General features: G+C 47.6%; 2 protein-coding genes across 2 annotated transcripts in view; one reads left to right on the plus strand and one right to left on the minus strand.

The window, feature by feature from the left end:
* The window catches only part of B4GALNT3 (beta-1,4-N-acetyl-galactosaminyltransferase 3), a 65636-nt gene extending 61231 nt beyond the window's left edge, over positions 1–4405 (plus strand). Inside the window, exon 20 of the mRNA XM_054514924.1 lies at positions 552–4405. Coding sequence (XP_054370899.1) covers positions 552–660 — 109 coding nt within the window. The 3' untranslated portion in view covers positions 661–4405. The remainder of the gene's footprint in view (positions 1–551) is intronic.
* Positions 4406–5927: 1522 nt separating this feature from the next.
* The window catches only part of NINJ2 (ninjurin 2), a 43491-nt gene continuing 31045 nt past the window's right edge, over positions 5928–18373 (minus strand). Inside the window, exons 2-4 of the mRNA XM_036400947.2 lie at positions 9066–9297; positions 7582–7766; positions 5928–6716 (exon numbers count right to left, since the gene is read on the minus strand). Coding sequence (XP_036256840.1) covers positions 7603–7766; positions 9066–9297 — 396 coding nt within the window. The 3' untranslated portion in view covers positions 5928–6716; positions 7582–7602. The remainder of the gene's footprint in view (positions 6717–7581; positions 7767–9065; positions 9298–18373) is intronic.

Consider the following 18373-nt stretch of genomic DNA (forward strand, 5'->3'; position numbering starts at 1 on the left):
TTTTCTACTGCCTTCCAACCACACTGCTGGTTGGGCTCCTGCAGATCAGGCCCTGGTGATTGTGAAGACTTTGTCCTCTTCAAGCACTCAGAGTACACTGTGATCCCTCACATTTCCCATATAACATTTAGCCTTGAAGACCAGCTGGTGGAGAGGCATTTAAAGATCATGAGGCACAGTTAAAATTTCTGAGGATTTTGTGAGGAGGGATGCACAAATCCTGAGCCTCTGGATTTGTAGTCATAGGGTTTGAGTCCTGTCCCGTCTTTTCTGTCAGCTGACTGCAATCCAGTGCTGCCAGCCATCTTTCCTCCTATCTTGGCATATGCAGGCACTCCTGACTAGTTCTGTGCTCAGGGGTGTATAAACACTCAGAAAGTGTCATTAGATTCCTGCTTATGGCTACAGGATACCCCTGAGCTATTCTGGACTATCCAATTTGCTTGCAGTCTCTTATCAACAGCACAACTTAGAAAAGAGTTTTCCTGGAGCTGAGTCCCTCAGTATCTTTGTGATGAAATTTTCCCTAAGTCTGCTCTTCTGTCTGCCAGGATCTTGCAGGCTGGGCTGGAAGTGGAGCGTCTCTCCCTGAGGAACTTCTTCCACTGGTTTCACTCCAAGCGGGGCATGTGGAACCGGCGCCAGCTGAAGACGGTGTAGCCTTCAACCCCAGAGCTGTTTGGCAGCTCTGTCCACCATCTCATCCAGATGTGCACTTTACTGGGGCGTGCAGCCAAGTGCCCAAGCTCTTCCTCTGCCTCCAGAGACCTCTGATGGCATGGCACAGCTGGGGAAGGGCTGGTCAGGCTGGTGGAGCAGGAGCTGCTCTTGTCAGCCGCTGCATGCAAGACACGGGATCCGCGTGTGGCTGGGAAGGCGTGCGGCAGAGGTGTCAAGGGAAACACTTGAATTTCCTGCCATGCAGTCTGGTGGAAGGTACAGTGGGAGAGGTGCTGTGTTTCCTGTTGAGTCTTGCACCAAGCAAACACAAATCCCAGCTAAGCCTTGAATGGTTTATTTAGAGCAATGCAGCTTCTCTTTCAAAACTTGAATGGAAAAGAAAAATAGAAAAGAACCCACAACCGTCCCCATTTCCTCTCCTTTGCCTTCTCTCCAGTACCCATTATTTTGGACAGGAGACCAAAGTTCTCTGATCTGTGTTGCACCCACATGCCCATGTGCCGACTTGAGGAAATCTGCATGCAGAGGAGCTGATAAGCACTTTAGGCTGCTGGTGCTTAGATGTTTCTCTGTGCTTTTCACTTTGGTCATTATGAAAAATTGTGCTCGTGTTCAGCAAATTAGGGGCTGTGGATGGAGTTGTGAATACATTTCCCTTAGAGGAGCCTTGTTTGCCTGTAGCTGGGTGAGCTGGCAAGGGTGATGTTACAATTCCACTTAAATTATTGACCCACTGCCTGAGGGTAGTGGAGGGACTATACAGAGAAGCTATCAGAGCATCTCTGGAGGAACTTTGCAGCCTTATCTGACAGACATGTGTTTGTCCTAACAATATCAGGGAAGCCCTAGCAGGGAAGAAGTGGCAATATTTTATTAGTTGAAGTATTGTGATTTGTCAGAAGAGGAGACGGATTCTTCTGCTCTCAGAATCCTGTACATGTAGGCAGCATCTAAAAGTTAATTTAATAAGTTAGGGCCTCACAGTTGTGTCTTGTCATAGTTTGACTCTTAAGTATAGAGCAGGCTTCTTGGTTGGAGAACCAAGACAGCTGTTGGTGCTTCATCTCTGGAACAGCCCTGGGAGCTTGGGCCTGGTACGGAGGAGGTGGCCTCAGGTCTTGGCACATGCACTGGGTGTGACAAACAGTGAGGACAGAAGAGCGTTGAGTGAACAAAAGGATGGGCAAACTCATGCTGTCATTGATGGAGGAATTGTGGAGAGAGCCCACAGCTGGCCTGGTGCTACAGGGAAGTCTCATCCCCTAAAACTCCTGTTAGTGTAAGGCAAGATTTTTTTTTTACACTGTAACTATTTTAGAAGGCTGTTTAAACCCAGAAATACCAGCTCACTCAGTGCTTTACACTGCAGCTTCAGTGTCCCTATACCATGCTGAAAAAGGCTCAAGCTTGAGGGGACAGTGTGACATAGGATGCTGATCATGATGCCCAGTTCTGTGGGGAGTTGCTGGGAAGGAGTAATGGATGTAGTATGCAGAATACAAGCAAAGCTGGCTGGTATTAGACTTTTTTGCTCTTTGCTGATGGAGTGGATGCCAGTTCAGAATAGGCATTCATTTATTACCGTGTCTGTGGTGCTTGACAAGTCCATCAAGTTCCGCTATTGCAGTAGAAAACTGAACATACAAGTTCTGGCACGTGAGATAGGAATCATGTCAAATCATCTGTTTGCATCAGTCTGGGTTTTGTGAGTGATGGATTTAGAAAAAGTCAACCAGATACCAGAAAGTTCTGCTGTGCAGTGTGCAGCTGGAGAGCGCTGTGTCTCTGAATCCATGGAGCCTTTGCCAGAATGGAGACACTGAATATCCCAGAAGAGGCAGCCCAAGCCAGAGTAGTCTTCCTATTGAGGGGAAATACTTAACCCACACAGATACTAAGAAGTTAAATCATGGCAGTTAGTCTGAGAGGGAAGAGGCTGACAACAGTCAACACTTTTTTTGAATTTTTTCTCTTTTTTTGAAGTATTATAGGAGCTTGTGAGACCAGAGCCCTGTGATGCAATGTTGCAATAAGCTGTGTTTCTCCCTGGAATGTGCAGTGTCAGTCATGCTCCCAGTGCAAGTCAGAGCCTGTGCTTCCCTCAGACACAGGCACAACTCCTCGAGTGTGTAGGTGAGCTGCTTTCCAGGCTCCAGGACTGTGCCTGCACAGCCTGTCCAGGCTGGCTGTGTCACGCAATGCCTCTGGAATGGGGAGAGGCTCTGGGGAGGGCAAGTGCCTGGACATGGCCAGGCTTTAGCAGCAGCAGCTGGGAACACCACGGTGCCTGCTCTGCACATGGAGAACTGCTGGATTTGGGGGCAGCCCAGAAGTCAAGCATGGGGAGGAGGAGTTATTTGTACCATGTGCTTTCACAGCTGTCTGTGGATGTGCTCTGCAGCACCTGAAGTTAGCAGCTGGCATCCATCTGTGGATACTGACAAGAATTAGGTGCCTCCAGAAGGTAACTCACTTGGCATAAATGCCATGAGTCTTCCCCACCACAGGGGACAGCCAGCAAAGATTGGACTGGACAGCAGGGTGCACACCTCAGTGCAGCACTGCCAGCAGAATTTGAGGATTTCACCCCCATTTTTCAGCTGTGACTGTACTCCTTCCTTCACACCTTGTAAGCCAGGCCAGTGGTAAGCAGAACTACCTCGTGAGGACTCCTTGATGGAGATGTAAGGAGTTCCTGGTTTTCAGTCCACTTTCCTAATGGCCAGTTTGCCCACTCTCAAAGCTGCCATCCCAAATGTTCTTCCCTTCCAGTGGGAATACTCAGTTGGTATCCAAGCAAGTAGTAAATGTGATTAATACTAATTGGCACTAGCTGGCAGCCTCCATGGAGGAGCTTGGAGAGCCCATGGGAATAAAAACTCTCTTCCAGCCCATGTGCTCAGAGACCTCAGTGGGAGGTGAGAAGCAAACCTTGTAGGAGCAGCTCTGGGCTGCACTCTGAGGCTGCTGCCCCTCTTCCAAAGCAAGCTACAGTTTTTCTCCCCAGACAGAGTCACAAAGAGGGGGAGAGCAGGAAGCACAGCAGGAGCAGATCCCTCAGCTATGCAGTGAAAGGACGTGGCCAGGAAGCTGACTCCCCTCAACAGCTGGTCACATTTCTGTCACCAGGATCTTTTTAGGAAGCTGTGCTGGAGTTTCTGGCCTTCATGTGCATCCTGGCTGTGTCCTGCCTGGACAGCTGGAGGAAGTCAGTTGCAGAGGATTTTCCTTGCATCAGGCCAGGAGCAAGCTGCTCCGGAAGCCCTGTGGCTGCGGAGATGATGGACAATGCTGCAGAGACCTTCTCCAGGGTAGGATGTGACCAGGCTGGGGAGTCTGAGCCACCAAGTGTGAGGTGGCTCTGCCTACAAATGTGACTGTGTACTCAGGACTGGAGTGTGGTGCTCAGGCTTGCTTTGCAGGTCACCAAGGGAGTGAAGAAGGGCTGGCTTTTAATCTGAGCAAAGTGTATTGTGTGAAAATTGTTACTTGTTTCATCATTGTCCTAATGTTTGCCCAGCATGAGCATCTCTCCTCATTGCCTACAAATGTCTGAAGTTGATTGTTTTTTAGATACAGATGCCTTGTGTTGAAAGTCTGACTTGTACCTGCCTTAAAAGTGGCTCTGTGCCTTCAAGATGACTCCTGGGCCACCTCTCTGTTGGAGCTGGGGGATGTTCAGATTCTCCCTTGTGTTTTATAAATACATTGTCTTCCTACAAGAGCTCTCTTCTGTCTGTGTGTTCACTTGCACCTGCATCACTGTGCAGCAGGAATTAGAATCCAGGTGTGCTCCTGTTTTCATTAGCTGAAAGCACAGGCAGTACCAGAGAGATCACTCTCAGCAAGAGCTGTGCAGCAAGGGGTGGGTGGGAGATGCAGTGGGCAAGGCTAGCCCTGCTTCAGTCACCTCTGGATCTGTAGAAAATGGGATGGCAACAAAACAGTTTTCCTCCTGTCTACACGGGTTTGTCACGTGGAACAAGGTGGAAACAGTGGACAAATACACATTCCAGCAGAGCATGAGTGTGATGTGATGAGAGAACGTGGAAAACGTGGCTCTCCTGGCCAGCAGAGGACAGTTCCTGGAGAAGACCACAGGTGGGAGCCTAGACCTTTGCAAAGGAGAAGTCAGCTCTTTCACAGCAGCTGCTTACTTGAATTCAATTTTGGCCCATCTTCGCTTCAACTGTGTCTTCTTTGAGTCTCAAAAGCCTGGCAGCAATGGGAGTCCCACACAAAGAGGGGGAAAGGCAGCCAAGGTTGCTAATGAGTATGATTTCACTATAACAAGAAATTATTAATATTAAAGGAGATGGAGGGAAAGTATTCCAGTGTGCTGCCAGCCTATTGCTTGCCTGGGATGAGTGGCAGGGAGCCCTCTCTGCTTATGTGCTCTCACGTGCTGCCATACCCGATCCAGTAGCTCTCTGAAGCAATGATGAAGTTAAGATCTGCTAATGAAATTTCCCTCACTGCTTCTTTCCCAGCTGAATCTTTTCTATTTTCCTCTCTCTTCACATTCAGTCATCAATGCTAATTGCTTTGCCTCCTGCTCCATGAAGCAGTGAGTCCTGGGGTTTGGGGTCTGCATGCAGGATATGTAATTTTTTACCTTTCCACCAACTCAGCCAGCCAGCAGTGGCTGACAGCCCTTGGCTTGTGGTTTTGCTGTGCCTACAACTCATTCTGCTACCTCTAGAATGAAGCATTTTTCTGAAGGAGGGAGGATAACAGGCTTCCCAGAAACATCCACCCCTCTCTGCTGCTAGTCAAAGCAAAGACTGAGCAAACCAAGTTGAGCAGCAAACTCAGAGTCACCCCTGACATGTCATCCCCAAGGAAAAGTGGAGGACAAGTCTCTGCCTGCTTCGCCTAACAGATCTCAGACTGTGCTCAGCTTTACCACTTCAGGTTCTGGTAAATACATAACTAGTATTTTCCATCCTACCCTTATTGTGCAACTTTCCTTCAGCTCGAAAAAGTCACTGTCGGTTTCAGGTGCTGAGCTGCTGCTGGCCTTACCCACCAGTTCGTGGGCAAGATCATTCACACCCTCTCAGAAAAAGCACCACGTGTGACTGACACAAATTTGGTTTTGTAAAGACAAATCCAGAATACAAATGAAAACTGAGAGTCAGACACTCCCAGTAGCTCCTGAAGACTGATGTGAGGATGCTTTCATGGCATTTCTCTCTCAGGGATGGCAAGGATATACAAAATGAGAAGTCCATATTAAACTCTGATTCTGCAGTACAATGGAAAAATCATTTAATAATCAAAAGAGCATGTAATTATTTAAATAGGCTTACATAAGGCTATTAAAATACCATTTTTTAGCATGACTATAGAGTTAAAAAATTTAAGATTGAAAATTTTTACTCTTTCATAAAAGTCTTGAAACTCATTAATTCAAAGGATTTTTTTCTTATGGAAACAAATGGTTCTAATACAAGAGAATTACCAGAGCTGTCATTATAAACCAAATACATTTTAAAACATTTAGATTAGTGATAAGAATAAATCATAATGGTGATTTTTAAAATAAAGTAATAAGCTATTCAACTGTAATTTTTCATTGCAGCAATAAGCCTAGGCTGTGGCCTTATGTATAATGTTTCTTCATTTTCTATTAAGTATTGTCAGGCTATTCTGACATCATTCCTGATAGGTCACTGATGATGACATCAGACCACAGTAATTATTTTCTGTCCTTGTTAATATCTAGTGCTGGAAATATCTGATTGTTTTCTTAACTGTGTAACATTTAATCAGCTAAAATAAGAAAAGAGATTTACAGAACTGCACTTCCAAAATGTATACCTGCTGCTGTTGCTGCAGTTTTCTCTTGCAAAGTTTGTCCTAGCTTGGAAAGGCAATGTTCCTACCCCTCAGAACTGCAAAAGCATTACAGCAAGGGGCCGGTATGCTATGATACACACAGAGTTTTGAAGTTTAACCCAGTTTCCTGGATTCATCCATGGACTCCTGCTGAGGTCAGTGGAAACGTGGAGGAGAGCTGCACTGCTCAGATCCTGCAGGGGAGACAAGAAACTCCGGTAAGGTCACCTCGGACTCCTCTGTGTGCGTGGCAGAGAGGAGCAGTCACAGCCACTGCTCAACACCACAACTGCCCCTGCTCATGTGGGGTGCTGCTCTTCAGCACTTGCCCCTCTCTGCATCCCAAACCAGCAGTGTTTCTGTGGAGGCTTTTGGCCTTTGCCTCAGTCCTCACCATAGCATGTGTCTGTTGAGCTTTCTTGTTGGCTGTTGCCCTGGTATGTGGCATTTAACCTGTGTTTACATCTTGCAGGTCGTGTAAACAAGAAATATTAATTTTGCTTATTGAGCTAAAGTGCTTTTGATTTAAGAACATGTCATCCTCTCACTGATGTGACGTGGAAACCCAACCATTTGGATGAGCTCTTATTTACAGGGCTTCCTTGAAAATGAGCATTAGGTGCTTAAAACAGTCACTGCCAAACTACAGTGGCTGTTGTAGCGAGCTCTTCCTCCTGTGCCTTGCCCAGCGTGTTCCTTCTGCTCAGATGGTGCTGCTGTCTTGGGATTCCTCCCAGAACGCTCCTAGTTTTCTTCCCCAGCATTAGCTCCCATCCACAGCTGCTATTTGTATCTAGCATGAGCTCTGCAGCCTTCCAAAACCCCCTTGCTGCTGCTGATAAATCCCAGCAACTGCTTGGATTAGAGACCAAGTGAGGAGAGCTCCTCCTCCTCTGAGAGAATTTGTTCAATGGCTGCAGGTTTTTGTGGGACAGCAACATGCCTCTGGAAAGGCTCTGTTAATTTGTGCAGCTTTGCCTTCGCCACCTTGAAGTGATGTTTTCTGAGACTGAGAGCCCTCCCAGGGGCTGGCAGTGATGGGAACTCACCCTTTCTTACCTGAGTCCATTGCCCCATGAATTAATAAGGGCCAAAATTCCTGCTAGGGTAGAGGCCAGTCTTCTGCACCCCAAAGGCTGTGATGAAGATGTTGAGGATGACTGTGATGAAGATGAGAGCTGTGGCAGCGTTGTTGAGTATGTTCAGGCGGGGTTGCTTTGCAATATCATTCAGGTTCAAACGAGCTGTGCAATACAGTGCAAAAAGAGAAAGGGGTTTGCAGGTTGACTCCAAGTACCCCAGCTCATGCAAGCCTCCCCTGCCTGGTAAATGTTCATGGTGCCTCTGAGAGCTGAGGCCACAAAGCACAGGGAGTAGTCACAGGAATGCTACAGGAGCCACAGCTTGCTCTAGGAATACAGGCTGGAGGAGAGAAAAAAATAATCTTGTTTTGACTTTTTGGCAAAATTCTTTGTTTTGCCATGGAGATGCCATGGCCCTGCAATGGGTCAACCCTAAATAGGGAGGTTACTGCTGCACACTAGTCAGACACATGCCATGGTCCCCCCAACACTGCCTGGCCATGGGACATGGTGAGGGCAGGCTGGGGGACAAGGGCAACAATGCTCTGCTTGTACTAGGAGGCCAGTTCCTCCCTAAAACCCAGATTTCACCTCTGTGGTGACACAGCTTTCAGCCCTGGGCACATGAATGGGCTCAGTCCTGGCTGATGGACATTGATGCCCTCAGACACAGCAATGCCCTGGTTACCAGGGCTGTCTGGCCAATAAGCCATGCAAACAGCAGCCATGTTGTGGTCCCTTGTCCCCTTTTTCCTCCCAGCTGGCTCCAGCCATCACAGCTGGCTCCAGGAAAAATCTGAGGTGTGTGAGACAGGGGAAGGAACATGGCACAGATTTTCCAAAGCGTCCAATCCTCTGTCCCCCATAAAAACCCATGTAGGATATTCAGGAAAATACAGTATTTTGCAGGTTTTTAATACTGGGAATCTGTTGGAGACTGAAACACAGCAACTCCTGTATCAGATGGATGGATCACTGAGCAAGCACTGGCAAAACAGTGCTGGTGTTAATGTACTGTACTGTCTGTAGGCCACTAGGAAAACTGTGGGATTGCTTAAATGTGAGGTAAATATGGGAATACCTCTGCCAAAATTGTTCTGTTAAGTCCCAGACAAAGTAAGATATAAAATACAGCTAAAATGTAGTGTCTGCAGGAGCTGCATGAAGGAGCACATAGCAGTAGGGGCAGCAAGAGGCCCATCTTGGCCAAATCCCCACTCTTTCCCTGGAACAGGGGGTCAGCAGTGGCAAAGTGAAGGAAGAGTTGTGCTCAGAGATGTGCAAACAAGAAACAACCCACCCACCATTCTGAGTAACACTGGCTGCCCTACCACCCACATCCAGCCCTGGATGGAGCCAGAGGGGAATACTTTGGGGGAAGAAGCTTCTCCCTTCCACCCCCACACCAGCCCATCCACAGGGCACCCCGCCCCTACACACTCGCCCCGGTGGGCACCTTACCAGTGATGATCAGGAGAATCCCAATCAGCACCTGGAAGAAGAGGGAGATGCTGATGAGCACGATGAGGGTGGCGTAGTACTGGAAGGACGTGCCCTGCTCCAGCACAGCTTTGAGCTGGGTGACATTGGCCATGAAGAGTGCCACGTCCAGCATGCTCTCCGCCACGCTCTTCTTGGTGGCGTAGTGGTTGATGTTCATGGGCCCGTTGACCCGGAGGTGAGGATTCATGCCCTGGGGAGACAGGAGGAATCACTAAACCAACAGACACACCTGTGCCCAGTGGGATGCTGTCTTCTCCCTGGGCTTTATCTAAAAAGCCTGGAAAAGAGTCAAAGTTGCATGTTTTAAAAGTGTTGAGAGTAGGTAGCTTCCCCTCACAGTTGCCTCGTGGTATTGTGAGCGAACTGCTCACTTTGAAAATTTTAGAAGGTTTATTAAACCTTAACAAAAATACAACAAAGGACTACAAAGCCCCTTGTGCTTACCACATGGCCAATTCATCTTCAAGATGGATGCTCAGTCTTTTATACCCCTGGGGGTTGCACCAGCCAGCCCTGGCCCCTCCCAAAGTCTGTCAGTCAGCTCTTCTTTGCCATTGATCAGTGGAAACTGCTTTCTTGTAACTGGATTGGAGGTCAGGTGTTGCCATGCCTCACACCCTAAGCACCAAGCTTTTCCATTCCCAACTGCCCCATGTGCACACCTTCTTTCTACCTGGCAGGCAATCTGATGGCAACAATACAGGTGGGAAAAGGGAACCATGGGGAGAGCAGAGGACATCTAAACTACAATAACATAACTATACATCACTAAAGCTTTTCTTAATATTCACACAATAGTTATCTTTTAATTGTGAGAGCCAATCATCTCATTGTCGATCTATAACAGTATTAATAGGCACAAGATACTTGCTGTGATCAAGAACTCAGCAAGCTAAAAAAAAAAAAAAAAGGGTTTATTTGTGGAAAACAAGCTTGTCCAGAGTTACAATAATGTAGATTATCCAAAAGCCAGGGATTTTGCAAGGAATATTAAATTCTCTTCCTTCAGGACATAGACCAGACTCAAACTTACAAGGGATTAGAGACAGATCTTCTCTCTGGGTTGGGTGTTGTGTTTACCAATGATCAAGGTTGAAGATCATTGGTAAACAATGGCTAGAGTGGCTTTCTTTGATTTGGGAAAGTGTGAACAAAGCCAGTGATCCTGGGAGAGCAGTGTATGTGGGGTGTGTGTGATGCTGAAATTGGGGTGAATTTTGGAAGGGGGTTGTGGCCCTGGTCTAGTGGTCACCCTGATGTGACAAAGACATGTATGAACACATGAGTGGAAAGGCCATGTCTGTTTTGAACTATTGGTGAACTGTGATCCCTAACAAGGGGGGATCTTGGGGTAGGAAAGGGCTTTTGGTTTGGTTGGGGTTTTTGTTAAGATGATAGCTCAAAGGATTTAGTTCTTACAGTTTCTGACAGTGACATTCCTGTGGTTACTTGGCTCCATTGCAAAGCCTATATTTCTTGCTCTGGAAGGTGGAAGGTGAAAGATACTGGAAGGAAGTAAAAGTAGAAGTCTAAAGAACTGGTAAAAACTCTAAGGCTGTGTGTAGGTGTTTGAGACTTAAAATATTACAGTGTGGTGTCAGGGGCAGAATAGAGGCATCTTGAGGAAAGGAGGCCAGCAAAAGGTCATGTTCTATGAATGCTTTTTAAAAACCTGTCTTGAGGGACCTCTCCCCCTTAGATAGCTTAAAAACATGTGACCCTGTTGGAACAGAGGAACTAATACCAAATTGTGCAGGGTTGGTGATTTGATCCCTCTCATGTGCTGTTTTCCTTATTCCTGAAGAATCAGCCCCCCTCCTTGCAGCATCACAAGGCTGCGCATTGATAGTTTATCTCTGTGTAATGATGAGTTAAGGGTTTGAGAACAAGGGAGCTGTACAAACAGGGCAGAGCTGCTGGTAAATGAGTGACTGGTACCAGGAGGCTGAGACATCTGTTTCTGGCTGCTTACGTGGAGGAAAATAAAGCAAGTCAGGAGCTTTTGTTGAATTAAAACACATCCTTCTTTTGAGCTGCCTCTATGTTCCTTTACCTGGAGTGTGAAATTGGGCAGAGTGGCAACATCCTGAGTTCTGTGTCCCAGATGATCAGGCAATAAAAATACACAGCTTTGACATGGGCTTTTCTCACAGGGATGGGTGTGAGGGCACGTTCCCATCTGGGACATGAAAACACAGGCAGGTGCTTCTCTCCTATGTGAAGCAACTGGAACTGGAAAACCTTCACAATGGAAAAGGTGTGACTCCAGATTCAAAGTTCTGTCAGTCCAGGCAGATCCAGAAGGATCTGCAAAAGGATAATGGATGATGGAAGTTGGACACTAAACTTGAATCTGGGTAGCTGAAGGTTTGTGATGGGCAGCCCCCAAACACCCACCTGGCTACAGACTCCTCTCAGGCAGTTGCAGAGAGCTCTAAGGTCCCTCCTGAGCCTCCTCTTCTCCAGGCTGAACAGCCCCAGCTCCCTCAGCCACTCCTCATCAGATTTGTGCTCTAGTCCCATCACCAGTTTCATGGCCCTTCTCTAGACACACTCCAGCACATGGCACATGACTCCTTATGATGCAGGGAAAAGTTACAGAGATCCAGGTTCTTGATGGATTTGGCCCTCAGTGTTCCATCTAGTCCAGCAGCTAAGAATGGAAGCCTGATGTCTCAGATAAGGAGAGGCTTAGACAGAGCAGGAGTGTTCAGAGACCTGGCATTTGGGTTAATGCTGGAGGAGGGATTTGCTTGGGATGCTGGTGCCATAACTGTCAGCTGTGAACCACTGTTTGTAGGGTGTGAATGCATGGCTGGGACAGTTCTTTTGAGCTGCCAGAATGCACACAAAGCTTTCCAAACCCCATTTCTGCTTTTGCTTTCTTTAAAGTTCAGTCCTCTAAACTCCTGCAGCTCAGGAGCTGATTCACAAGCAACTTGGGTTCCCCTGTAGGAGGCTTGCCCAGACAGCTGTGGGAGGTTATGTGGAATCACTGAGGAGATTCAATGATTCCCTTCTGGCAAACAGAGCCCTAAGTGGAGTCACAGGACATACCTGAAGCTCACCCAAGTGATTTATGCCACCAGGTTAGAGCTGGTGACTTTCTAGTCACTTTGAAAGGATTCCCCTTAGGCAAGTGGGAATCCTTTTCTTCTCTGTAATGTATCAAAGAGTTGGATGTGGCAGTCACACACCAAGCCCACCTTGAAAGCATGGCTGCACAGCCAGCACATCTGCTGGAAACAGCACTTCTGTCCCCAGAGGGGGCTCTAGCACTATTGCCCACTTACTAAGAGTAGGGGAATTAGGACCTGAACAATTCCATCCCAATCATACAACAGTGCTGGATGAACTGGTGTTGGATCTGCTTTCCTGTGTCACATTTCTGGGTGTTTTATCTTTCCCTATGAGGCAGCCTCTCTCCCTGCAAGGACCCTGCTGGCTTCAGTCTGACCCCAGGAAAATCCCCTTTCCTTTTTCTCTTGTGTAAACAGATCCCCTCAGGGGCTGAGTGAGGCACCCATCTATGTTTTCTAAGTCAAAGGCTTAATTCTTACCCAAAAGTGTGCACACACACACAGATATTCAACTCCCACTTCTATTTTTGTTTTTAATCTTTGTAGGAATTCTTATGGAAAGAAGGATCAATATCACTGCAAAAAAAAAAAAAAAAGAATGGATTTTTTTAAAATTTCTTTTTCAACTTTTCCTCTGATTTTGCTGTAGGGAGCTCTCAGGTCTCCAGGCCTGTGAAATCAGACTCTACCAGAAGGTATGCTGAGCTTCACAGCTCACTGAAACTACCTGAAAAATTGCCACTAAAATTAATTTTCAAGAGAAATTCTTTGGGGTTTTCATGCTTTTATTTTTACAAGAAATAGCTACTCTCTTCTGTAAACTTTTGGAAGAGCTTCATCTAAACATTTCTTTCAAAGCTAGCAGATTTTGGGTCAAGGAGAGCAAAAACCTTTTTGAAAATTTCTACAAAATCTACAGTTTACTTGTCACATTTTTTCAGATTAGGGGGAAAAAGAATTAGAGAGCAGATCTTATTGCAAATCTCTAGTTTTTCTGGGGTTTGTGACCCTATCCCCAGGAGAGAACAGCCTGAAAAGGCAGTGGAACAGCATGAGGCTCCCAAACATAAGAATGATAATCTTTATGGAAGCACTCTGTCAGAGGGTGATATCTGAGTAGGAACTGTATTATTGGCCATTCCTTCCAAGGGAAATGCTGGAGAATGCCAAAGAAAACAGACACAAATGGAGAGGGGTGAGCACAGAGACAGCCACCACGGGGATCCCAGCCATGAACAGCCAGCCACACACAGCATCAGGCACCAGGGAAAACCCAGGCAATGTCTCCCCAGCAGCTTTAGAAATACTTTGTGAGCAGTGGCTGATGGAGGTGAAAGCACTCTGACAGTCACCATCACCTTGCAGAGCAGGAGAGGAGCACAGTCCCCTTTCTGCGGGAAGAAAGCAGAGGGATTAAAGCCTGGTCCTCAATCAGTGCTGCTGCTTCTAAGGGCACAGTTATTAGCTACTCTCCTTCACTCCCTGCAGCTCCTGACCACCTCACCTGGGGTGAAGGGAGCAAATTTTAACATTTTTAGCCCACATGCCCAGGCACGGAGAGCAGCAGCACTGGGAAGAGCAAGGATTACCACATGCCTGCTCCCCTGATGGGTTGGGATTCCCTTGCAGAGTTTTGTGTGGCAGCTCATGGCTCTGTGCACAGCCACATGTGCAAGAGAAGAGACACCCAAGGTAACTATATTGTGAACTTGGTGAGGCAGAGGCTGTTTTTCTCCAGTTTGGCACAACAGCAAGTATCCTGGCTGCTTTCCATGAACAGGAGTAATAGTAAACCTCATCGTGGATACTGCAGGCAGAAGGAAAATTGAGTGTTCAGGGCCAGTCCCCCCTCCTCAGCCTCTGTGGAGGCTCTTGGCCAGTCCAGTTGTGCTTAGGGATTTTTTTATTTTAATATAGCCATCTGTTCTGCTTACCAGGGGTCCTGTTTGGAGCCAAGTGTTGTGTTGCCTTCAGTTCATATTGTGTAAATCCCAGAAAATAAATCAGAGGTGCTTTCCTAGTATGCCTCCCCATGTATCAGACTGGTCCTGATGGAGATCTGTCTCTGAGGTGTCCTTACACTTCTGTGACAGGTTACTGCTGAGTTTAACAGAGAACCCATTGACACTATGAGAGTTCTCCAGCCAAAAAGTGACTTCCAGGAGCTGGGAGCCAGTTCCCCTTCAGAAGTGAAAGCCTAGGCAGGCGGCAGGCACAGATTCCGTGGACTTGACAAGCATTGCTCGTGTTCTGTGGTCTACCAGACTTTCCATTTGCTTTGTCTGCCTCCTGTGTTTCACCTCATACCTTCAAGTGAACCTGCTGAGATCTCCTGGGCAGAGATGCCACACAGTGTGGTGTAGGAGTGTGTTTTTTGTTGACAGAGTGACAGAACTATTTTTTGTTTCTTTAAAAAGAAAAGAAGCTTAGAAGTTGTTTTTTTGTTGTTGTTGTTTTGTTTTGGTTTGTTTGTTTGTTTTATTTTTATTTTATTCTATAAGCTTAAATGACTTTAAACTTAAGGCTAGCTAATTGGACAGAAGCTAAAAAGTTTCACTTGAGCAATTAACTAGAAAGGGATGTGAACAAAGAAACTAACTGGTTTTGTAAGGTGTTTTACTAAGAGCAAGAACGTCTAGCACCTAGCTCGGTTTTTCTGTTTGTTATTTTGCTATCCTGCTAATTTTTATGCCTCCAAGAGTAGCTAAGATATCTTAAGTGTGTTGCAAGCCTCCAAGAGCTTATTAGACCTAACTCAAAAAAATTACTATAACGGTGCAGCATCGAGGCCCCTCATCCTTGAGCCAAGGGGTGCCAAAGGTGTCACTGCCAGCAGAGCCTGTCCAACTTCCCCAGCTGAAAGGGCGACTACAGCGCTCCCTGTTCTCACCACAGCTCCTGGAGTGAGGCAGGCAGGGCAGGAGGCTGGCAGGGAAACCCAGCCCCACAGGGTGGGAGTGGAGGGGAAGCCGGGCAGTGCCTGCGGGCAGTGGGGTGAGTCTGGGCAGCACAGCCCTGGAGGGCCAGGAGCTCTGTGCCCCTGCCCTGGGCTGGCACTGCTCTCTGTGTGCCCCTGCCCTGGGCTAGCTCTGCTCTCTCTGTGCCCCTGCCCTGGGCTGGCACCGCTCTCTGTGCCCCTGCCCTGGGCTGGCACCGCTCTCTGTGCCCCTGCCCTGGGCTGGCACCGCTCTCAGCTCTCTCTGTGCCCCTTCCCTGGGCTGGCACTGCTCTCAGCTCTCTCTGTGCCCCTGCCCTGGGCTGGCACCGCTCTCTGTGCCCCTGCCCTGGGCTGGCACTGCTCTCAGCTCTCTCTGTGCCCCTGCCCTGGGCTGGCACCGCTCTCTGTGCCCCTGCCCTGGGCTGGCACCGCTCTCAGCTCTCTCTGTGCCCCTGCCCTGGGCTGGCACTGCTCTCTCTGTGCCCCTGCCCTGGGCTGGCACTGCTCTCAGCTCTCTCTGTGCCCCTGCCCTGGGCTGGCACTGCTCTCTGTGTGCCCCTGCCCTGGGCTGGCACTGCTCTCAGCTCTCTGTGTGCCCCTGCCCTGGGCTGGCACTGCTCTCAGCTCTCTCTGTGCCCGGCTGTGGCACTGCAGCCTGCAGAGCCCTGCTTGCCGCATGGGGTGTTCATGCTCTGCTCATCGTCTCTGCCTTTCTGTGCCCCTTCTCAGCTCTCATTCATCCTGCAGACCCTCTCTGCCCGTCTGCACTTTCTGTTCAGCTCCTCCTCCTTTATTCTCTGCTTTTCCATTCCTTTCTCGCCCTGTGCCTTGTCTGTCTTTCACGTTTTTTCCTGCTATTGAGCCCTTCAGCTTCATTCACCTCCTTCCTGGGTTGTTCTCCCCACTCCTCTCCCTCTTTGGCACTGTGTGCTGCTGTCTGGCAAGTTTCTTGAATCTGTTCACTCTGACGCCACTCAAGGCTTCCTATGCCACAGGGCAACATAAATTATGTATCACTCAGAGAGCTGCCTTACCAAATCTATATTAAACTCCCTTGTTAAGTATATTTATGAAACTGAATTGAAGGGATCCAGGAATCGACTGGCAGGCTGCAGGGCTGAGCTGGAATACAAGATAATTTTCCTTTTCCAGTAGCTGGGATGAGGACAAGGTGGGAAGGGTGGTGGCAGTGCTGGAGGAGCCTTCATCCATAGATTAGGAGCAGTTTGTGAGTTTGGAGCTCAAGGATTGAGCCAATTTCTTGGCACCAGCAATCACAATGTGCTGATGCATGATCTCTGCTTGTTGAACAGAAGCAATTGGGTGTGTATGTGTATGGGGGGACAGCTCTTTGAATATATGGAATTGGGAGTGCACTCAAAAGGATTAGTGGGAACAATTATTTCCAAAGTCAGGATATAGAAGCTGGAGCCTATTCAAGTCACTAGTGTTTTATCCCAGTGTTTTTGGGGAGAGAAAAAAAAAAAAAAGAGGGCAGGGGAAGACTAAAAACAGCTTTAGAAGAAAAAAATCAAAGTAGGTTAGCAGAGAAAATGAGTTTATAAAAAATGGAAGAGCAGCTGGGAGGCACAACAGTAACTACTGCATTGTGCTTACAAAGCTAAACACGTTAAGATGAATAAATCCCTAAGCTGGATGGCTTATGGCCCAAAATATTAAGAAAAGCTAGGTCTGATTGCAGGCTGCAGCCAGATCCAAAGAGCAAATGTGTTCATATAAATCATTTTAATTCAAAACATTCATAAAGCAAGGTCCTAAAACTGAACTCCTTCCAACTCTAAGCATGTTTGTATCCAATGTTGAGGGGTCAGGTTGATTTCTAAAACTGAGAGAACACAGTAACAGCTGTACTGGATCAGACCAGAGGTCCAGTTCCCCTCTGACTGTGCTTTGTAGCAGATGTTTGAGGAAGGGAAAAGAAAAATTTCAGAATGGGACAAGCATATAGCAATGGTCCCTTATGACCTGTAACTCTGTATTTAGGACTGCTCCAGCCCTGGCCTGATGTTGCTTTTCATGTGAGGTAGCCCAACGTTAATTTGCCATTTGCCAGGTGGCTCAGGGCATCCTGGATTTTAGTTTTCCCTATCTGCAAATTAACAGGAATTCTCCTATGGGTGATGTGTGGGGTGAGAGAGATGGGTAAGATCTCCTGGAGAAATGCAGTATGTTCCTGTGTTGTGATCATAATCCACCTGGACTGAATTCATCAGGCAGGGAAGCCCCTGAAGCTGATGAAATCAAGTAGGTGATTTTTTCATCTCCAGCATTTCCCAGGTAAACCTCACTGCAAGGATCTCAGGTTCATCTGCACCTTTTGAGCTTTCCATGCCCCTGGCCACCCTCTGAGTGCTCCCCACAGAAAGGAAGCTGTGTGAATCCAGGTGGAAAGAGGGAAGAACATGGTTGAGGGTTTTGACAGAGCTGACATCCGTGAGCAGTGGGATTGGGGGTTCTGGTCTCTGACGGGCACGTGCCACACACACCATGGACACATGGGCACGGACTCATGGACACCACAGGCCATGGACACCTGCCACAGAGAGCTGCCTCATCTCCTTCTCAGGCATTCTCAAATGGGGATTAAGAAGAGAGAGCTCATCTATGCAAGACAGCTCTTGAACATGTCAGTGGTAGCTCTGAAAGGCTCTGCTAGTCTGGTGGGAAACTTTTATAGGGTCAGAGTTACAAAGCAATGGAAATAGTGGGGGGAAAGAATGTCAGAGATTAGAGGTGGTGCAGGAGGCAATCTCACCCCTGAGGAGTTGCAACTGTACTAATTACCAAGGATTGGGAACAGGCCTGCCCTTAACAGGCCACAGCTGTGTCCAATGAGGATGAATGCTATAAAAGAATGGGTTAGCTGGTAGAGAAGAGTTGGAGTTTGTTGGCTGTGCTGTAGAGGGGAAGGAGTCAATGCTGTAAGGAGCTGCCCATGAGCTCTCACTGAAAAGGTATGGAAATTTTGCAATAAGATGACAGCAGTAAATTACTCAGCAAAATGGCTTAGAGTCCTTGAGGTGTTCCTTTCTAAGCAGCAGAGGTTGAGTTTTGTGCCTCTGAGCCTGTAAGCAGGTTAAGTGGTCAGTGCCGTGGCTCTTTGCTACTCTCAGGAAGAAGTTGCCATGGTTGCAGAGGCAGGGGATGTGTCCCACAAGGAGGGGATGCTTCTATTTTCAGAGTCAAGTGGCACCCAGGCTCCTCATCACATCATGGGTGTCCTGTTC

The sequence above is a fragment of the Molothrus ater genome, chromosome 5 (assembly GCF_012460135.2).
Source record: "Molothrus ater isolate BHLD 08-10-18 breed brown headed cowbird chromosome 5, BPBGC_Mater_1.1, whole genome shotgun sequence".
NCBI classification, from domain to species: domain Eukaryota; kingdom Metazoa; phylum Chordata; class Aves; order Passeriformes; family Icteridae; genus Molothrus; species Molothrus ater.